The sequence below is a fragment of the Dipodomys merriami genome, unplaced genomic scaffold (assembly GCF_024711535.1).
Source record: "Dipodomys merriami isolate MVZ:Mamm:240054 unplaced genomic scaffold, mDipMer1.0.p SCAF_31, whole genome shotgun sequence".
Taxonomy (NCBI): domain Eukaryota; kingdom Metazoa; phylum Chordata; class Mammalia; order Rodentia; family Heteromyidae; genus Dipodomys; species Dipodomys merriami.
In genome coordinates, this window is record NW_027204604.1 from 6,496,747 (window position 1) to 6,517,573 (window position 20,827).

A 20,827-nucleotide genomic window follows, 5' to 3' on the forward strand; every position below is an offset into this window, starting at 1 on the left:
CCAAGTGGTAATGTGATCCCCCTGCAAACAGAAAAATTTCAGTGACTTCTCACGATGAGAAAAGTAGGAGTGTAGGAGAAACTACATCACTGAGTCCCAGAGTGCCATGTGTTTTATATACCTCATTTAATTCAGATGCCAACCCTGCATGGCATAATGGGTACATTTTAAGAAGGGCCTAACAATGGACCCACTTTGGAGAAAAATGTTTCAAGATGAAGAGACAGAGTATGGGTGGAGAGCTACTTGGAGAATTCAGCTTTGTCTTGTCTGTTACATGGTCTGGTGGGAGATGAGAATGGCAACACACACACACACACACACACACACACACACACACACACACACACACACACACACACACACACACACACACGCCAGTGACATCTACTTTCAAATAAAGATGGCAAGTCCTTGTTTTTCTAAATCCCGGTAAGAGCCAAGGAGGCAGAGGCCTCCACAGGAATATGCTGGAGGAAGGGCAGGGGTGCTGCAGCCCACATCTTGAGAGTCACACAAGCCACGCAATAGGAGCTTTTCCAGGGTGTTGCCCAGGTTCACTGAAATGAAGTGTGCAATATTTAGAGCAGCACTTGGAGCACAAGGAGCCCAGCGCCTGTCACCCAGGACCATCATTGTTAGATCATCTGGGTTCCTTCTGTGGGTAAAGCCCCTGCTTGTCTCTCTGTGATCTGGGGACATGAGGGCTCATTTCTCTGCCATCTTGGTGGCTCTGTGTCCTCTCTCCTTTCTCTTGATATTTCTTATTTCATTTTGCCTTCATAGTTAAGTGCTTCTGCAAAGCTTTCTTCTCTTCCTTCTTTCTCATTACATCGTAATCATTCTTTCTCTTTGGGCCTCTGTCCCTCTCAAATGCCCCGTTTTCCTGGAGTTTGAACCCACTTCTGTGTCCTCCAGATCCCCAGCTCACTAGAACTTCCCTACAGCTACTGGGCGGGAGCCACCAGTCCCTCATAAGCAAGACAGACTTCATGAGGCTAGTTTGCAGAGAGAGCTCTTCTTCCCTTGCCTCTGCTCTCTCAAAAAAACCAAGAAGCTTTTCGGATTCTGGCCACTGCTGTGAGGGACTTTACTGTGCCGCAGCCATCACATCTGGACGGTGATGATGAGCAAAGACGCCGGATGGAAACTGCAGCCGCATTTCCAGAGGCCAGTTCACCATCTGCTGGAGCTTTGTCCCTCTCATAATTTATCTTGGATTTAAAAGGGTGCAGGTCCTGGAATGCCTGGACTAATAGTTTTAAACCTATTTTAGGGATAAAGGACTATTTGGTCATCTGGACATGGAATCAGTCCTTGAATAGAGTCCCCATGGAAGGTGTGTGTTTGAATGAGATAAGACATGGGAGATCAATGTGGTACCCAGTCTGCCGCTGAATGGCACAGGACTTTTCTCAAATGCATCTATGGTGCAGTGGAGTCTCTGTTATTTCTTATAAGCTATCAAAATACATTTTTAACAATTTTTTAAAGGCCAAGAAGATGGCAGACATTCCTGCTTCAAGGTAGACATGAAAGCTAAATTTTCCAGATCTTTAACTTATCTCAACTTCTGAGCCAGATGCCAAAACTTACTTCTGGGTCAGATGCCAAAAGTTACTCATGGAATAGATACATTCGCCTTCCTATTTTTGTATTGGATTCAGGACCAGTTTCATGGTGAGTGAGTGGAAAGAAGGAAAGAAATGCAATTTGCAAACTGTGCTTGTCTACCATAGGCCTATAGGAACATCACGTGAAAAGAAATACTGAACAAAGGCGGTAGAAATGACATAACCACTGATTGTGCACCCCTAATCTCCTCATTTTACATCTGCTGTTTCCTGAATATTAAAATACCACTTTCACAGATGTGCTGATATATCTTAACCCTCTCGAAAATCAGCTGGCCATGTGTGCCTATTAGGAACAGAAGAGAACGCCTTTGGCCAGCTGCATGGCCAGGCCTCTCTGTAGGGAGGAACTGGCCCCTTGTCCCTGGCCCTCGCTTTCACTGGGGCAGAAGCCTGGGATGCATGTCATTAGTCAGCCTGGAGACTGTATAAATGTGTGTGGTTTGGAGACCTATTATTATACTTGTAGCCTGGGAATGAGGAGCTACCACACATGGCCTCTGGAATTGAAATCAAATATGCCCAGGTCCATAGCAGGCAAGGCTGCAAGAGGCAGAAGGAGACTCCTGAAGGCAGCCTTGAAGTCTCAGCTCCGAGACCTGGAATTCACTGGTCTCTATGTGAGAGGCTGGTTCATCAACACTGGCCACAGTGTGATCAACTCGTTAGTCATTAAAGAAGTCTAGCACACATCCCAAGGCCAAGTTTGAAGCTGTCCTGTTTCCTTGTTTCCACTAGGAAGAGTTCTCTTTGGCCCTCAGTCACTTGGCCTTTTTTTCCAGGGTCCTGGCAATCTTTCCAAGTTCAGAAAAATAAGATTCTTCTTTCCCCTAGGGCCCCTTTAGTCTGGGATCTATCAGATCTTAACTTCGGATAGCCATTGGCTGAAGTTATGATTCTGTCCATTCATTGAACATTAGCAAAAGATTTAACCTCTCTGAGCCTGAGATTCCTCACTATTACAAGAGGAATAATAGTTCCTAGATCATGGGGTTGCAGTTAATGGGCTTGAGAGGCAATAAGCTAAGGTATGTGAAATGCTTAGCACTAGTGGGCTCAGTAGGCATCTGTTCATTACGTGATTTCACTCAAGCTGCAGTTGGGCAAGGTTGTCTCAGACTTGGACAGAAATCTGCCTCCTTTTGTCCTACAAGTTGTCCAGATTGGGAGACTAGACTGAGCAGAGGTGGGAGAAGAAAGGGTCCATTGGTCCTTGTAGCTATGAGAACCAAGAGACATTTCAAAGCCTGACTACTACAGTGGCAGTGGTAGCATTAACCAGTACATCCTACCAGGGGAGGATGGCATGCCACCAAGTGCAAGTTTACAGTTTTAAGGGAGATTTTCAACTGTATTGTTTTTTACTTACTTAGCTCTTCGTTTTCCAAACTTCCTTTTTTGTTCTTTTTCCAAGTCTCTCTTTCTCTCTCCCTCTATCTCTGCTGGATTTCTTATTCATAACCTGCATTGTCTTCTTAGTTTCATTTAACCATTTATTTGCCTGCTTCCTATTGGGTCTCACTGGGTTTTATTTTTTTTTAATGATCCTTTTAATTTTTCATCAAGGATTTCATCCGTATATCTTTTGGAAGCATCAAATAGTTGTTCCTATGGTGAGATTTGCATATCTGATGAGTTATACATCTGATCCAGATGGTGTGGGCCCAGAAGCTGCACAGGAAGAGTGGTGGTGAGAACCAGGGTCTTCTCCATGGCTCCCACACCCTTTCATAGGATGGCCTACTTAACTTGCAGCTGTCTCCTGAAGATCTGTCTGAGGGTGCTGATTTGTTATGCAATGATGGTTTTATTTCCCTCCCAGCTTCTTTGGCAGTGGGAACCCTGGTAATTTCCTCCTTGCCCTGTTAATGACAGGGCGTTGGCCTGTGCAGGGGGAGGGGAAGTGGGAATCATGTAGGCGTGGGGGCAGGATCTGCACCTGTCTGCACCCCTAGAAGCAGGACTTGGACTGGAGGACATTGCCAGTGGGGCAGGGGGGGGGGGACAGGACAGCAGCAAGAATCACAGTGTTTCCTCCCTGTCCTGTCTGGAACAGGCCTAGGCTTGGTGCAGACTCAGCACACAGGGGAGAGCTAGTGGGAACTCTGTGGGCCCTTGCCTTTCATCCTAGGACTTGCTGACTCCACACTAAGATTGGCACACCCTTAGCTTCAGAGAATTAACGACCTCATTGATCCTCAAGAGTGAGTTCTTCCCTTTTCTTCTGTATTATAGCACCTACTCCTATCGTGCAGGCCACCCAACAGGTTTGAGTAACAGTCATTCTCCTGGGCCCCAAGTGTCATGAGAGTGGTCACTGGGATCCCTGAGGTGTCTTCCTTCCAGGCAGTGTAGTTGAATTTCTGGAGGGTCTCACAGAGAGGAATATGCAGGGTTTATGACATCTAGCGTAGCCCAAACGTAGTCACTCCTCAAGATAGCTCCTAGATATAGCACGGGGGGCTGGGTGGAAGATCCTGTGCAAAGTGTGGCCATTGTGCAGGTTTCCGATTGCTCATGAGCCTGTGAAGACTGAAACTTTCTAGCAGCCACAATTGTTAGCATCCAGTGGTGGTTTGCTGAGACTCTTTCTTCCCTTCACTCACCTACCCTGTGGAGAAAGGATCGTAGCCAGGTAGTTTGTTTCTCTTACCATGCTGTGTATTCCCAGGCCTCTGACTTTTACAAGATTCCAGTCTCTCTCTTGCTGATTTCCAGTGGTGTCCCACACTCTCTCTCCTCAGCCTTACACCATCACTTTGGGTCCTTCTAGGGAAGAGGACAGTGCTGGTTGTCTTAGCCATCTTGGGCCTTCTTCCATGCAAGACTTACGTAGACATTTCATATGTTACATGCCAACTAAGACTTTGATAGAACAATTTCCTTAGGATCTGCAATCAGCATATAGCAGGGTGGTCCACTACACCTGGCCCTTACACATACCTCTGTGTGCTATGCTATTACATGTGTACAGTTTTATACTGATGCATGGGAACCATGAGAACAGCTGGCAGAGACAAGAGCCTGTGGCAGGGCTTGAGACAGGGTCAGCAGGAGATGGGAAGATAAGAATGTGGTAAAGGAACCTTGTCTTTTCTATCGGATGGCTGCTATAACAAATACCCACAAACCTGCTAACTTAAGATAATAGAAACATTCTCTCTCGAAGCTGTGGAGGCCAGAAGTCTGTAATCAGCATTAGTCTACAGCTTTGGTTTCTTCTGGAGGTTGGATGGAGGATCCCTTCCATGCCTGTCTCTTGGCTTCTGGTTGATTGTAGCTGTCTTTCCCATCCATTGGCTTGTAGAAATCTCCTATGACCTTTCTCTCTATGTTTCTTAGCTTTCTCTTTCAGTCTTTTATAAAGATGTCCATCATTCGATGTAGGGCCCAGTGTACTTAATATCATTTAAAGATCTTTATTTTTCTTATATCTGCAATACATTTTATTCCAAATAAGATCACATTATGAGGTTTAAGTCATCTGCATATACTGAGAGAAACTCCTTTTTCTTAGGCATTCTCTGAGCAGAATGACACATATGTCTCTGGGCCACAGACATGTCTATGGGCCAGATAAGGCTCCTGAAGTCATGGCAGAACAGCCATGTATGTGTCTCTTCTGCTTCTCATCTACTTCCTATGACCATCTGCCTCTACTGATCATTTTGTATGGCCTGAAAATGATATTGCAATTTCCAAATGGCCATTGGATGGTTCTCTAAGCCTTGGAGAACAGTTGGCTGGCCAGGGACTATGTTTGGACCATAGCTCCATAGCTTTATCCATTTGGGAGTTACTTATCCTTTCTAGACTGAAGTTTTAGCATCTGAAAAAGTGAAGTTAATAAACAGACACAGCTGTTGTGGTTACTGCAGGGTGGTAGGAGATAGCATCTGTTCTATGCTTGCAGGTGGACATAGTCCTTGGACATAGGAGTTGAGTTCTCTGTCCAGTATCAGCCCTACCACTTAGCCTGCCACCTCAAAATGTTGTTCTACATTGGCTGCCATTGTGTCTTGATAAGTGCTGTTCCTATTGGAAATACCCTCACCCAAATCTTTAACCCATTATCTTCACTATTCCCCTATCATTCTTCTACAGTGATCTTAGGGATCACTTTCACAAAGAGTATACTTATTGAGCAATTATTAAGTAATCAAACTTAGGCCGTATTATAGCCCTAGCAATCACTGGTATTATGTGATTGGGCAGATGAGGAAACAGGCTTGAGGAACATGATCTCGTCCACCTGGCAGGAAGCCCTTGTGATCATTAGTGCTGTCTATCACTGCATACTGATTCCATGAGCTCTTCTTCCCTCTCTGGGCCCACTTGGTGCTTTTGCCTGCAGCCTGGTACCTCCTGGAGGGCAGGACTGGGCTCTGTCCCCTTCTAGCCTCAGGCTCTGGTAGCAGAGTACTGGCTCAATGAGCGGTGACAGTGTGACCTTCTTCAGTCCCTCTGGGGGCCTCTTCTTCTGTTTGAGGTGCAGGACCTCCCTGGTTTGAGCAGTCACCTATTCATGATGCCGTGGAAGGGGGGAAAATGTGGCATTTGTTTCCATACTAATAGAAATAATCATCCTGGAAGTGGAAAGTATTAAGACCTGTTTTTTTTTCCTTACTCAGGAGTTGGTGACAGGAGGATCACAGTTTAAAGCCAGCCTAGGTAAAATTAGTGTGAGAATCTATCTCATAAATAAGCCAGGCAACTATAATCCTAGCTACTTGGGAGACAGACATAGGAGAATGGAGGTTCGAGGCCAGCCCAGATAAACTAAAAGCAAAAACACTAGGGACATGGGTCAACTGGTAAGTTTGAGGCCTTGAGTTCAATTCCCAGTACTGTCCCAAACATAAATAAATAAATAAATAAAACAAAACAACAAAACAATGTCCTTTTCTAAAAGCAAAATCTAACCAACTACCTTATCCTATCAAGCCTTCTGAAGCTTGTTTTTCCAAGTCTTAAGTTTCTTAAGTGGCTGAGCTCGTTAATCTTCATGTTTTATCGTCTGCCATAAAACCACTCAGGGGTTACTTGTGGACAGGACTGGTGGCTAAGGAAAACATGAGCAAAACTCATGTCATTTCCATAGGGTTGTCAGGGTGGGGCCTTGTCCTCCTGATTCTCTGTGGCTCAAAGACAGGCTGTATCAGTTGACAAGATGGTCCCCATCCCTGGGAGGAGAGAAGGCCTGAGGCAGGGCTCTTTGCTCTCTTGGGGCCACCTGGTGAATATCCCATGCCTGAAGTCAAGCGCTCAGTATATCCTTACTTGACTTTGGGTCCCACCACTTCAGACAGAGAGCCAGGTCTTTATCAAGACCAGGAAAGGAGTCAAAAGTTATTTCAGTATCTAGTCACCTCAGTCATCCTTTGGGGACTCAAAGACTCAGGTCCTAGGTAGCACCCAGGCAGGCTGGAAGTGTGTAGTCCCACTCACACACACATACCACTGAGGATGGCAGAGTGGCTGGGACCTTGAGAGGAGGCATCAATCCTGGGGGTTTCAGACACATCAGACTCACCTGAGTGCGCTTGTGGCACCTCAGTCAGTTCTCACTCAGTGGGTGACGCCTCTCTACATGGTTCTGCAGGACAGACAGTCTGGAGACCAATCCGCCGCTCTACGTGGTTCTGCAGGACAGACAGTCTGGAGACCAATCGATCCAGTCCAACCAACGAAGGACATGACATACACAAGGTCACCCAGTGGCCAGTTAGTGGCAGGGCTGGGACCATTCCAAGCCTGTGTTCTTCCTACTCGACCCTGAGTATTTCAGATTGGGGATGTATGTCTGAATTCAATGAAATAGCAAACTAATTTCCTTTTGGGTTTAGCATAGGTTTCTATGACTCATACCTCAGATTCTACTCATATATGCAAATCACTGGGAATTGACATTAGGTTTATAGTTTCTATTAAGTGCCTTAATTCTACTCCATTCCACATCTCCCAGCTATCCACTTTCAAGGAAGTCCACTCCTATCCCAGGGTTGCCTTTCTTCTACTTAGGCTACTGGCACTCTCTTAAAGGGGACTCCTATTCTTTTCTGGCTTAGTCTTGACTTGGGATACTTGGGAAAGGCTTAGACTTGAAAGAGGCTGGGTGCACTTTTAAGGCAACCCAGAAGAGATGTTCGATTGCCCAGACTCACCTCAGATCCCAGGAGGGGACTGGTTTGTCAAACAAGATTCAAAATAGTTGCTCAGAAAGCCCTGTAGCTTAAGGATTGGAGGGTCAATTCAGGTCAGCTCAACAACCACTTACTAAAGGCAATTGCTTGGAGGCAACCTCAGAGGGATGCTGAGTAGGACCAGCAAGGTATCATAGCTATCTCTGCCCTAGAGGAGTCCTTTGACCTCTGCTAATATGGGGCATTATAAGCTGTTCAGGATCCATCAGACAATAAAAAAATCCTATGCTCTTGGGGGCCAGCAGAATTCGGTCTACTAGGTTCAGGAAGGAAATGGATGTCTCCCTCATGGTGTCTAGATTCATGATGGGAACGGAGGGTGTCTATCTCCAAAGCTGTGCCCTTCCAGTAAGTGATTAGTTGTGTCTCGTAATACCTTCAGATAGACCCTGACATTTACCTATTGTTATAGTCCCTATCTAAGGATTCCTGGGATGAAGAAAAGGGCACTGGCCCACACCTGTAAGTTATACTTCTAATGATGTGACCTTGAACAGGTCACTCTACCTGCTAAACTTTGTTCTACTCAGTTGTCAAGTTGTGATGGAGAACCCTGCACATCTCCTCACAGTAAAGCTAGTCTTTGTAAGATAATGGTTCACTTGAGTGTGTAGATTAACCCATACAGCACTATACAAACAGAACTGTAGCATTAAAAACCACCAAATCTCCATTCTCTAGAGAATCTTTTGAGATGATCTCATTCAGTGGTGTTCCAAATGATTGTTCGGGCACAGAACCTTTCCTTGAAATAAAAGCATACAATAATGTCCAGTAGATAAAAAGAAACCTGGCACTGCGTTTATAGGACCTGGGGGTGAGCTGTCCAGCCAGGAGGCAGGCATAAAGCGGCTTGCTTAGGGCCGAGTGGGGCTAACATAGACACTTTGCTCTTCAGTTTTCCTTCTAGACTCTTTTGATGAAACTAGAGTGACTTCCCTAGGAAGATTCAAGTTTACACAAAAGAACAAAGGCCATTGTCCTCATTTTAAAAAAAGGTTTATCTCAGGATGGCTTCTAAATTTCAGCTCTTTAAGCTTATGTAAGAGTATAGAATTAAAATTTGTCAATCCATGAAAATGAAATAAGTATGAGGTCAGTAAGAAACAAAGATGAATGAACATGGAAGCCCACTAGGATTTTTATTAGACTCTAACCTTCATAAGCCTAGATGTTGCACATAGAATAAATCCTGCAGTCTCCTCTGTCTCCTCAGACCATAAAAGCAGATTGGGTAGGAGGGGCGTAGATCATTTCTTTTGCCAGAGCCTGGGCCTCATGAACAGGGTGGCAGCCATAATCTATCCATACACTGACATAGTCATTGATTTATTGACAGTTTATTGAGTCCTTCATAAGCTGGACTAAATGTGAAAGATGGCTTGTCTTTAGAGAGCTTCCATCTAAGGAAAAAGACAAGCCAGTGGAGCCTTTTCTCAGTGGGCTGCAATACCCTGAGGAGGAGCATACAGCTGAACTACACTTGGCACTACTTGGAAGGGTTTTCTGACCTATAGGTGGGGAGAGTTGGGGAAATGATCCTAGGTCACATAGAAATCAAGTTGGAAGAGCAGGGTTGAACATGAGACTGAAGGATCTTCATGCAAAGTGACCCAGAATTTTTCTAGCACCTGAACTTACTTGGCATGGTTGAACAGAGACCAGAGCATGTGACACCACATGTCTTGAGTGTGGATTGGGGTAGAACATCTTCAGTGGACACCTCTGCCTTCCAAACTCTATGGGCTCAGCAGTAGCATTCAGAGGTACTATGTAGCCTGGAACAGGAAGGTGCATACGCACACATACAAAATGATAGACTTTTAGTGTTTATATGAAGCATTTCTAGGGAACATGACTCATGGGAGGGAGATGATCTGAGGAAAATTGACTAAGATATGCTGAGCACTTTCAGACGTTCACAGTATACATTAGCATATTAGGCTCTGACTAATCCTACAAGAAAACAACTGATTTAACACAACCACACAGCTCAAACTTACTTCAACTTGAAATGCTTTCCTCTCTCACAGTATCTAGTAAACCCTCGTAGAACTCTGAGGAAAAGATAAATGGCCAGGCCTCTAGCCAGAGCACATTTTGGGTTTAGGGTCTTGCCTGTCCACACCTGTCCTGCCACAGGGACCTGTCAGTATCTTAAAAGCAGGCAGAGGACCATAGTAGCTGATGCTGGTGCCACAGACCGAATTGTCATGATTCATACAGCCACTCCTGCCCACTCAGACCTCGAATACTTGTCAAAATGCACGGTCATGGCTGCCTCTGAGACAGACTCCATGACTAACTTCTCCTAAGCAGCACTGAACTTATCAAGCATAACCCTCGACAGCAGATCAGCAAAGCTGTCAGGCCACACCAGCTCTATATGAGATCCTTTGCCTTGTCTCCTGGGGGAGGCTGGCGTTACTGTCTGATTCTCTAAGGAAGGTACAGACATGGTACACCTGCCAATTGGTTGAGGCAGTGATATTCAGGTGGGCCTCCTCTGATACACATGATGACACTGTGGAAAAATCCAATAGACTTCAGAAGATGCAGTACATACCCAGAGGGCCCTGCTCTCTCCTAAAGAAGGCCCAGGCTGGCAGTGCCTCAGTTGGAACATACTGTCTATGTTAGTTTCAGGCTGAATAGCATGGATTACGTCCCCCCCCCCATCTAATACTCACTACAAATAAGTATGACACCTTTGAAAGCCTGCCTGAACACTTGCAAACCGTCTTGGAATAAATTTTGTGTTGATTCCGCAATGTTAGATGAACTTCTTTTTCCCTACCCTTGTTAGGACAACACATTTCAAGCTAAAGGGCTACTTCTGACCTTGGATGTTGAGAGGTCAAGAGGACCATAAATGTCCTGAGCCAAATCCTTTCTTTTATAACACATACAATGAGCTCTATGGCTTTTTCCCCCCATGTCAAAGACATTCTCCCTCAACTCATTAGCAAAAACCTAACTGTTTCCATTCATTTATTCCACGGGTATTTATGGAGGGTATCCTAGAGTCAGGCATTTCTAAAAGCTGGGCATAGTGACCAACACAATCTTTGTGCTATTAGGTGAAAAGTAAAAGAAAAAATAAGCAAAAGATGTGTGGCATGCAAAAAGTACTGTCATGATCACAGAACATACAGAGAGGATAAGATATGGATGTGTAAACAATTGGTATCTTGTTCAGGTATTGTGGTTTATAAAGAATAAAATCCCACTCGAATTAGCTCGACTGAAAAAGGGTGGCAGGGATCCTGTTAGGAATCAGACATGCTGTAAAAATGAAAAGTAAGAAGCAGAAGAGTTGGCACTGAAAGTCATTGTCTCTTTTAGGTGCATCCATATTCTCATTTGCTTTCTCTCCATCCTACCTTCCTTCCCCATTCCCTTCTAAGAAAGGCTGAGAGCAGAGAGGAAATAGTCATTATTTCTGCTAGGCATGAGTTTAAGTAATTAAGGCATCAGAGCAGTAACTGCACAAAAAGGGCTAATGGATCTGAAAGGACAACTTAGAACTTGGTAAAGCCAAGGAAGGCTCTATGGAGGAGATGCTGTTTGATTTAGGCCTTGATTCGAGGAAGATCTGGATGCCTGGTAGAGAAAAGGGACCTGTATGTGTAGGGATACTGAAGTGAAAGCTACTCATCATCTATCTCAGAGCACTGAGAGCCAAGGATCAGGGTACTTACTTATCCTTACCCCCTCATCCTTGTGAAGTCTCTGGTTAGGTTGCTGTAGCCCTCTTCAGAGTAGACAGGATTCTCCTGAGTACCCTAGCATCGATCTGAACTTTAGACTTCATATGAGGCTGGACTGAGGATGGAACAAGGGGAGGCAGGATAATGCCATCAAAGCTGATGAAGGCAATGAGAGGTTACAGAAGAAATGCTTCCCAGTAGAGATCAGAAAGCCACTTATTAAGTCCTAGATAAGTATGTTGAAGACTTAGCACGCACCTACTTACCTTCCTGTTAGTGACCACAATGTAAATTCATTCAGTGACAGGAGCTTGAACCAAGAAATCAAAGCATGGGCAGAGGCTAATGCTTTACAATTTGCTGATTGATTACTAGTATTAGGCAATACCTATTTTAATAGATACCTCTATGCTAGGCACTCTACAATGACCCTCATTGGTCATAACTGAAAGTTTACTGAGAGGTACCATCAGAGGTTGCCGGATAGGGGCTCAGGAAGGCTGGGTGATTCAGGTACATAAGGTCCTTGAGAGAGCATGGACAGCAGGATTCAGTGCTTTCCTATAAGGCATCTGTGTTAGCTTTACCTCAGGTCTGAAATGTAGAGATTGTCCCTAGTTTTGGTGAGACTCTGAAGTTAAAAATACCTGCTTGATATCACATGACTAGAAGTTGGAGCTGGGACTTGAGTAGTTCTGCCAGGTCATGTTTTTGGTATGCTACTACCATGTATGACTCACCAAGACTGTGAACCCATGCCAAACCTTATGGCAGGACTTGGGTTGGTCTGGGAGTTGTGTACACACAGCATAAAGTTTTAGATTGGGATGATAGAGAAGCTGCTTCATCCTTTACCTGTGACCTTTTCTTAATGACCTTGACAATGTTGGTCTTCAGCAATTTCATAAAAAAAGATAATCCATTGTAGGTTGCTTCCTATGAAGTCAGATAATATATGGATAAAAACATGTCCTAGAATCTACCTGCCACATGTAATATGAACCAGAAATTACAAAGCTTCCCAATGATTAGATGGATTCTAGCCTAGAAGAAAGCCCTGTATTCTCTTCCTGACTATTCTGCATGAAGTATTGTCCTTATCAATGATTAACCTATGGGTTGTCTCGTGGATTTTGGATTTCATAGCTTGGATACAAGTTCCAGATAGGCAACTTATCTGTTTATGTGATGTTCAGCCACTCCAAGCCGTAGTTTGGTCATACCTAAATGGGAATAATATATATTCCAATGGCCTTGCAATAAGGAATTCATGAAATAACATTACAAGAAAATGAGGGAGGAATGACACTGTTCAAAAGGAAATGTACTCATTACCTGACTCATGTGACTGTAACCCCTCTGAACATCACCTTTACAATAAAATTTAAAATTTTTTTAAAAAGTGTAAAACAGAAATAACATTAAAGTACCTTAGGAACTGCCATACACTGCCCAAGTGTTGGAAATTATTAAGACAAGCTTCTGTTTAAACTCATGGATCTTTGTTCTACTCTACCATACCCAAAGAAAGGAGAGCTTCTGTCTGAGACTTTCACTTCTCACAGGCAACCAGACTGACTTGGGTATAGATCTATAGATGGAATAGAATAGAAGCCTTTTTGCTATGTCCCCTCTCTGAGAACTCAGATGAGCTTTCTTTCCCTGGGGAGTGGTTTGGGCTGGAAATGTTCAAAGTCTGTGCATCAGAATCCTGCGGAATGTTTTAGGTACAGATTCAGTTACTCCCCTCTGGAGAGTCAATGAAGTAGGTCCGAAGTGGGAACAGGAAAGTGATTTTTTTTTTTTAATAAAGTTTATCAGGTGATTCTGAATTGTAGGGAAGAACAAGCTTAAGAGAGGCCCAGGCTCAGAGTCAGGACAGCAAGAGCTTCGAGGATGCTACTTGAAGTCTCCAGCTTGTGGGGACAGAGTTTCTTCCTCTTAAAGAAGCGGGGGACAATGCGGGTCAGTCTCCCCACTTTTGGAGAGCTAGGAAACTGGCATGAAGAAAGGGAAAGGGCTGTCGGCTACCAGGTAGGCCACGGAGGCCTTAGGAGATGGCCCGGGAGCTGGGCAGAGATGTCGTACAGGGGCTGAGCTGTCCCTGGAGCCCCCCACCCCCACCCCACCCCCCAGTGATCGCCGTGTGTCTGTCTGTCTCCCTGCAGATCGTGTTCCGGAAGATCAGCGACGTGAAACGGGAAGAGGAAGAGCGCATGAAACGCAAGAACGAGGCCCCCCTGATCTTGCCCCCGGATCACCCCGTCCGACGACTCTTCCAGCGGTTTCGCCAGCAGAAGGAGGCCAGGCTGGCGGCCGAGAGAGGGGGTCGGGATCTCGATGACCTGGACGTGGAGAAGGGCAATGCCCTCGCGGAGCCCGCCCCGGCCAATCACACGCTGGTCAAGGCCAGCGTGGTCACGGTGCGCGAGAGCCCCGCCACGCCCGTGTCCCTGCAGCCGGCCTCCACGTCGTCGGGCGGGGCCGACCACGCCAAGCTGCAGGCGCCGGGCTCCGAGTGCCTGGCCCCGCGGGGCAGCGCGGGGGACTGTGCCAAGCGCAAGGGCTGGGCCCGCTTCAGGGACACGTGTGGGAAGGGCGAGGACTGGAACAAGGTGTCCAAGGCCGAGTCGATGGAGACCCTCCCCGAGAGGACCAAGGCGCCCGGCGAGGCCACGCTGAAGAAGACAGACTCGTGCGACAGCGGCATCACCAAGAGCGACCTCCGGCTGGACAACGCGGGCGAGGCCCGGAGCCCCCAGGACAGGAGTCCCATCCTGGCAGAGGTCAAACACTCCTTCTACCCCATCCCCGAGCAGACCCTGCAGGCCACGGTCCTGGAGGTGAAGCACGAGCTGAAGGAGGACATCAAGGCTTTGAACGCCAAAATGACCCATATTGAGAAACAGCTTTCCGAGATTCTCAGGATATTAACTTCCCGAAGGTCCTCGCAGTCTCCCCAGGAGCTGTTTGAAATATCAAGGCCCCAATCCCCAGAATCAGAGAGAGACATTTTTGGAGCCAGCTGAGAGATGTGCGTAAGAAAAACAAAACAAACAGAACCAACAACAATCATAAAGAAGAAGTTCAAAGACAAAATGTCTGCACCCCTGGCCCGGACACCACCACCTCCACACATGCCCACATGCCCAACAGTTTTTCAAGTAGGCTTTTCTGGACAGATAATTCCAAGTGGGGTCCAAATGGCTTAGGTGTGTTCACATGGCCCCTCACCCCTCTCTCTCTCTCTCTCTCTCTCTCTCTGGAAAAAAAAAGATAGGGGCAGGGATGTGTGCTCCACATTGCAGGATGGCAGCTGCATTTGAACAGTCTTTGCACAATTCTGGAAGAAGGGGCTTGCTGTCTAAAAGGTCTTTTCCTTCATTTTAAATATTTTTTACTACCATAGTATTTATAAAAGATGAAAACTACCAGAAACGAGGAGCATCCATTTGGGACTGGTAGAAGAGAGCCAAGGACTCCTCATATGTAGACCTGGCCTCCTTCACCAAACTCTCCAAAGACAAGCAGTGGGCACAGGGATTTCCCAGCATGCCCAGCCCTGTACAGCCAGCATCTGCCATCACCATCTTTCCTACTGTCATCATTTGTAAGACGCTCAGACAAGGAGAGCTTGAAGGACAGGAAGAGTAGAACCTTTCCACTTTCTGTCTTCGATGGCTGAGGCTGAACAGCTGGCACTGTAAGAGCCTCCCACAGACACACAGCCAGTTTCCTTGGGTCTCCTTGCCCAGAAAAGATTAATGAGGCTAGAGACAAACCTTTGGCTCCAGGCATTCTCTGTTGTGTGGTCTGCAGGCTGCTCTGATAGGGGCTTCAGATGCCCCGAGTGACCCTCAGGCCTTTGTCTATGCTGTAGGCTTCATAGCCCAAGCTGCTTTGCTTCTTTTCCTTCTGGACCTCCTCCCAAGTGTTCCTGTGGCATTCCTCAGGGTGTGAAGCATCGGCAGGAAGGGGCAGGTACCCAGAGTTGCTTACCACACACACACACACACACACACACACACACACACACACACAGACAACAACCTCAGAAAAATGATTGTAGCAAGTGCTATGTTTTTATTTTGATTCTCATGGGGATTTTTGTCCACAGCATGGGATCAGTAGAAGATACTTGGGAACTCTGTTAGGCCTTACTTGAAATCCTCTATTTCCTATTTTTAAAAAGAAAGATGGCAGGGCAATGACTGTACTCTCTTCGGGAGCTGGAAAAAGAACGGAGAAGTAGTTTTCAGCTGTCCCAGTAAAGAGATAGGGAGAGTTGGCTGTTAGAACTTATGGTCAGCCATGGGCACAGAGTTGCCTAGTCGCCATGTAATTTGCTACCCCGTGATACTCAGAGACATCTCTTAAGCCACCTGAGATCAGGTGAGGGAGGAGCTTGAGCTGCTTTCAGTGCTACCAGAGAAAAGAAAGTGGAGAGAGCCCCAAAGCACACCTGTGGCAAGGATGGACACACAGATGGTAGCGTGGACTTCTTCAGGTCACTCTGTGGAAGCTCTATCATGGGCACCTCTGCCTGGCATTGCTTTGCTGCTGTAGAGCCTTATCTTACCAAAGATCTTCAGTGTTCAGAAAGCCTGTCTTCCTCCAACCCCCTTTTAGTCCCGCTCAGTGGCTGTGATGCTTCCCAGGACTTAGCCTTGGCTGTCTGTATTGACACAGAAGGCCCTGGGAGGTCAAGGGCATACACAGTTGTGAGGCCTATAGACCTAGCCCTATACACTCCAGCCTATGACATTGTCAGATTTCTCTTCCTATGGCCACTTAGGGCTAAAGCATGCTTGTTTGTGAATCTGGGTGAAGCTGGGAGGCTTTTGGCTTCTTGAATTTGAGCAGCTGCCACTTGGTCCTTGATGGAGAGACTGTACAATATCTGAACTCCTAGCAACCTTCTACACATTCCAGGCCCTCAAACATGCTTATTAACCTGCTTTTAAATTTTAGAACCTATTAATCCTAAGGCCACGCGAGATCCCTTGTTACCCTGACACCCAGCTTCAGAATCACACACCCTTAGAGACTTCTCATTGCTTCTCCTGTGCCTCATCTAGAGCCTCACCAACCAGTGTGGGGAGGTTCTGCTGCAGCAAGCCACCGCTGAGACAGGTAGCTTCTTCTCTATTGAGAAATCTCACTGCATCTAGAACTGTGGGACTGAGGCGGGAGAGGCTCCGAAGTCCAGCCTTATTTGGGGGGTGGGGGAGGGGGGGAGAAAGCTTCAGGAATGAGTTCCAGGGCCAATGCAAATGGAACCAATGACTACAAAGCCAGACCCTGCAGGGGAAACCCTCTCAGTTCAGTGTTGCATGACTCATGAGTTTCTGCAGGGGACACTTAACAGGGCCAGGAGTGTGGCTTTTGTTCTTCTGCATCTGTAGACTTTAAGGAGTTTTTGTTATATTGTTTTCTCTGAAGAAGGAGGAAAAAAAACACCATTTTTAAATGAGCCAATCTGTTTCTCCTTTTCTTTTTATGGTGTGCACCTGGCTGCAGGTTGCTTCAAGCAAACTCTCTATGCTTTCTGGGACCCAACGCTTCAAGTATTTCTGACCTGCACCTTCCACTAACTACTGTGATCTGGTAGACAAAAAGAAAGGTGGGAAACAGTTGCTAGGTACTAGATCAAACCATTAGATCAGCAAAAGTATGCTGAAAGATTTGTTGTACCATTTTCCATTCGTCTAGTGAGTACTAGTTACTGAGTCTTTTTTTACTCCTTCCTTTGAATGTCATCCCCAAGGAAAGCTCCATTTCCCAGCATCATTGCTGACAGGCTGCTTTGAAGTGGTCCCGCCCATGTCGCTTGGCTGCTTGTTGGACATGCTCTCTCCTACTGAGGGGAGGTATGGACTGGACGTGAGGGCTGCATCTAAGGAACAAGATGGCCAACAAGATGGTGTGTTTGGTGGGGGGGGCATGGCTCCAGCAATGTGCCCTGTGGTCCTGTATACCCACAGAGAGCTCCTCCACTGGGCGCAAAGCATTGACCAAAGGAGGAAAGGGAGATGGCTGAGAAACTCTGGTCTCGAACATAATTAATGCAACTTAATTGTGTTAACACTGCAGCATGGCCAGGTGTTCAAGAGTTCTGCCTATTTCAAAAGTCTTCCCTAAGCTTTTGGAAATGCCTTTCTCCTTTTGATTTCTTGTGATCTGATTCCTGGGGTCTTTTTTCTCTTCTTGGAGCCTTTGTGCTGCTTTGGCCATAAATCAGCCCCTTCTTTCCTGGTTCTCTCCTCTTTCAAAAGTGGGGATAGCTGGAGAAGGGGTAAGATACACTCCTGGTACCCTCCTACCCCACGCAGCAGGCTTCATCTTCCAGATCCTCAGGTGGAAGGTGAAAGTATTAGGCCAACTGCCAGGCTTGTCTGATACCATGGGGTAGGGATTCTAATTGGAGGAAGATCCTCACTTCCTCTGTTGCACTGACCATCACATCTCACGCGCACACTCTGGGCCATTAGAAGTCCTGGAGGAGATCCAAGTTGCTCATGCGCACTTGTTTAATAGATTGTACTGTTTTGCAATAAAGACGTTTAGCCTTAAGACCCTTGAATGGAACTCCAGCTGTGATGGAACCACCAATGCCCCTTCTTCTCTCCTCACCTCATGTTGCTTAAAGAAGAGGCCTCCTGAGGGCCTGTCCCAGCCCCTGGACAAGCTCTCTTCTGTCACTCAGTTATTGCCATTGTTCCCTATACTACTACCTTCTCACTTGCTCCTGTGCCCTCTAGTGGAGGAGCCCTCACTGTCCTTTGAGCACTGACTGAGAAGAGGAAGCCTCCATTTTCTCTCCAAAGGAGTTGGAGTTGAGAAGTTCTCCTTTCTGCTTCCCATTGTTCAAAAGAATCAATGTGAATTAACCTGCTTAAATTGGTTTCAAGTGAAACTTTATTGTCACGTGAAACGTATCAGACTTCAATTGGAGCCTCTAAAACTGGACTTGAAGACTCTGCGGGTGCCACACCTGGTAGGTGTCCCCTCCACCTGCCATTCAGTTTTTCTTAGAGCCATTGTGTGTGTGTGTGTGTGTGTGTGTGTGTGTGTGTGTGTGTGTGTGTGTGTGTGTGTGTGTGTGTATGTGTGTGTTCTGAGTCAGCCAACAGATCCATTAGTTGTTTAACAAGAAGTTCACAGCTCTTGTTTCAGGAGATGAACTGCTTGTGTGTTAAGGAGCAATCCCCATCCCCAGTGAATGTATTCTCTTAATATTCAGACACTGTATTTGTGCATCATTGGAGACTGTCCACATGTACCATCTCATTACAAGGACACTTCTCATGAGCGGTTCATCATTCTGAGGCTTCTCCTTATACTAGCGTTCTTTCCATTGAGTCCTGCCAAATCCTCTATTGGGTTATTTTTCCTTTTTCCTTTGCATCTGTCATTTTGTCCAAAAATGAGCATGAATAAACAGAAATGCAAATGAGCTGATACTATTTTTGTGGTCAGCCAAGGATGCTGCCAGGAACTTCCACTGTATGTCTGTGGCTTGGGAACATAAAGAGGAACACGTGGGCCCCCCATTGGTGAATCTCAACATTTTTAAACAAGCACAAATGATATTTGTAACAAAAAAGTTTAATTTTATTTATTATGGTAATAAACTATTTTATACATGACGCTTGCTTTTGCATTTTCTTACATAATTATAAGTTATTGAATTGGGTGTTTGAACTTTAACAACAGAGCAAGGACACTATTTTCTATTCCTTTTCAAGTTGGGGAAAGCTCTGACTTGGATAGAATGTACAGTGTTGATTTTTGGAGAACTTATAATTCTCAAGATACCAAGATGCTATATCTAAGGATCACTGAGTAAGAGAATGAATAGATATGAAAGCACCTGGCCACGTGACTGGGAGGTAGAGCTGTGTGTGTGATGTACAAGTATATGGAACTTTTCAAATCTGTGTCTAAGTCTAATTTCTATTGCTTTAATAGAATTCTGGGAAATGTATCAGGAAGAGAAGTTCTTATAGGCCCTTGGTATTGAAGACTTGGACGTGGCCAAGTCTGGTGAAGGCCTCAGGCTGTTTCCTAACAGAACGGCAAGTGGATATATGGCCCAAGAGACAAGACACGCTGTGAGGAGCAGCCTCACTTAATAATAACCTACCTTTGAGGTCACTAACCCAGTCCCATGCTGAAGGTATCAATCCCTCTAAACAACCTAATCCCCTCACAAAGGCCCATTTCCCAGAACACCACAAGGGCAATCAGATTTGAACCTGAGTGGTGAGTAATGGCCCAGCTGTGTGGAAAACATTGATGGAAGGAGTATGGTTTGAGGCCATCCTAGACCCAAATAAAAGAGTCAACAAGAATCTTATTCCTAAAAAAATACAAGCTGAGTGTGTGGTGGGGAATACCTGTTGTCTCAGCTAGAGAGGAGGTAGACATGGGAAGATCACCATCCAAGGGTGGCTCTGGGCAAAAGCACAACACTCTGTCAGAAAAATTAAAATAAAGCAAAGGGAAAAGTGAAGCTGGAGGCAAGACTTGAGTGGTAGAGTGCTTGTCAATTCAAAACTGCAGTATTGGCCAAAAAAAAAAGAAGGAAAAGAAAAGCCAACATGAGTTTTGAAGAGGACAAACCACATTGAGCCAAGAATGCTGCCAAAACAACCTGGCATCACTGAAAATTACCTGACAGCTGGTTTAGCACACAGGTTGGCCTTCTACTTAGAAGTGAAGCTTTTCATGTTGAACCATTAGGATTGAAATTTGCATGAAAATACATTAATGCTTCCCTGACTTTCAAGACACAGTATGAAGAACACCACATCTTTTCTGATTGACTGTCAATAATATGTTTCATCCTCACTTTTCTTCATTGATGGTGTCAGACGCTATTCATGCCTTAAATACCCTTTATACCAACAATTTTAGTTCTGCTATAATTTTAATAGGGCCCACGGCAAGACACCACAACCCTGAGTTCTTATTGAATGCCCAGTGGACCGTATTTCATAAATGGCATTTCTCCTTTTACAGACATTGTAACTTGACTTAGGGATGGGGAAGCTGTGATGTACCAGCCAAATACGGGGCTCAGCTTGATCCTACAGGGCCTCAGTCTTAATGATGTATTTTGAATGATGTGCTGCCCTGTTATTTAATCTTAAATCAATTTAAGGATGGCATTATTTAGAATTCTTACTGACTGATATTATTTCAGAAGTGCCCCCTAAAAAAGCCCCGAGCATCACATTAAAAAATAAAAAACCTCAATGGTGAAAGAAAATCTTTT

General features: G+C 45.5%; 1 protein-coding gene across 3 annotated transcripts in view; it reads left to right on the forward strand.

The window, feature by feature from the left end:
- Kcnh1 (potassium voltage-gated channel subfamily H member 1) overlaps positions 1-19,196 on the forward strand; it is a 309,150-nt gene extending 289,954 nt beyond the window's left edge. For all 3 annotated transcript variants that reach the window (XM_070041570.1, XM_070041569.1, XM_070041571.1), the window contains one exon: positions 13,716-19,196. In XM_070041570.1, the coding sequence (XP_069897671.1) occupies positions 13,716-14,576 (861 nt within the window). In that variant the 3' untranslated portion in view covers positions 14,577-19,196. The remainder of the gene's footprint in view (positions 1-13,715) is intronic.
- Positions 19,197-20,827: the final 1,631 nt, after the last annotated feature.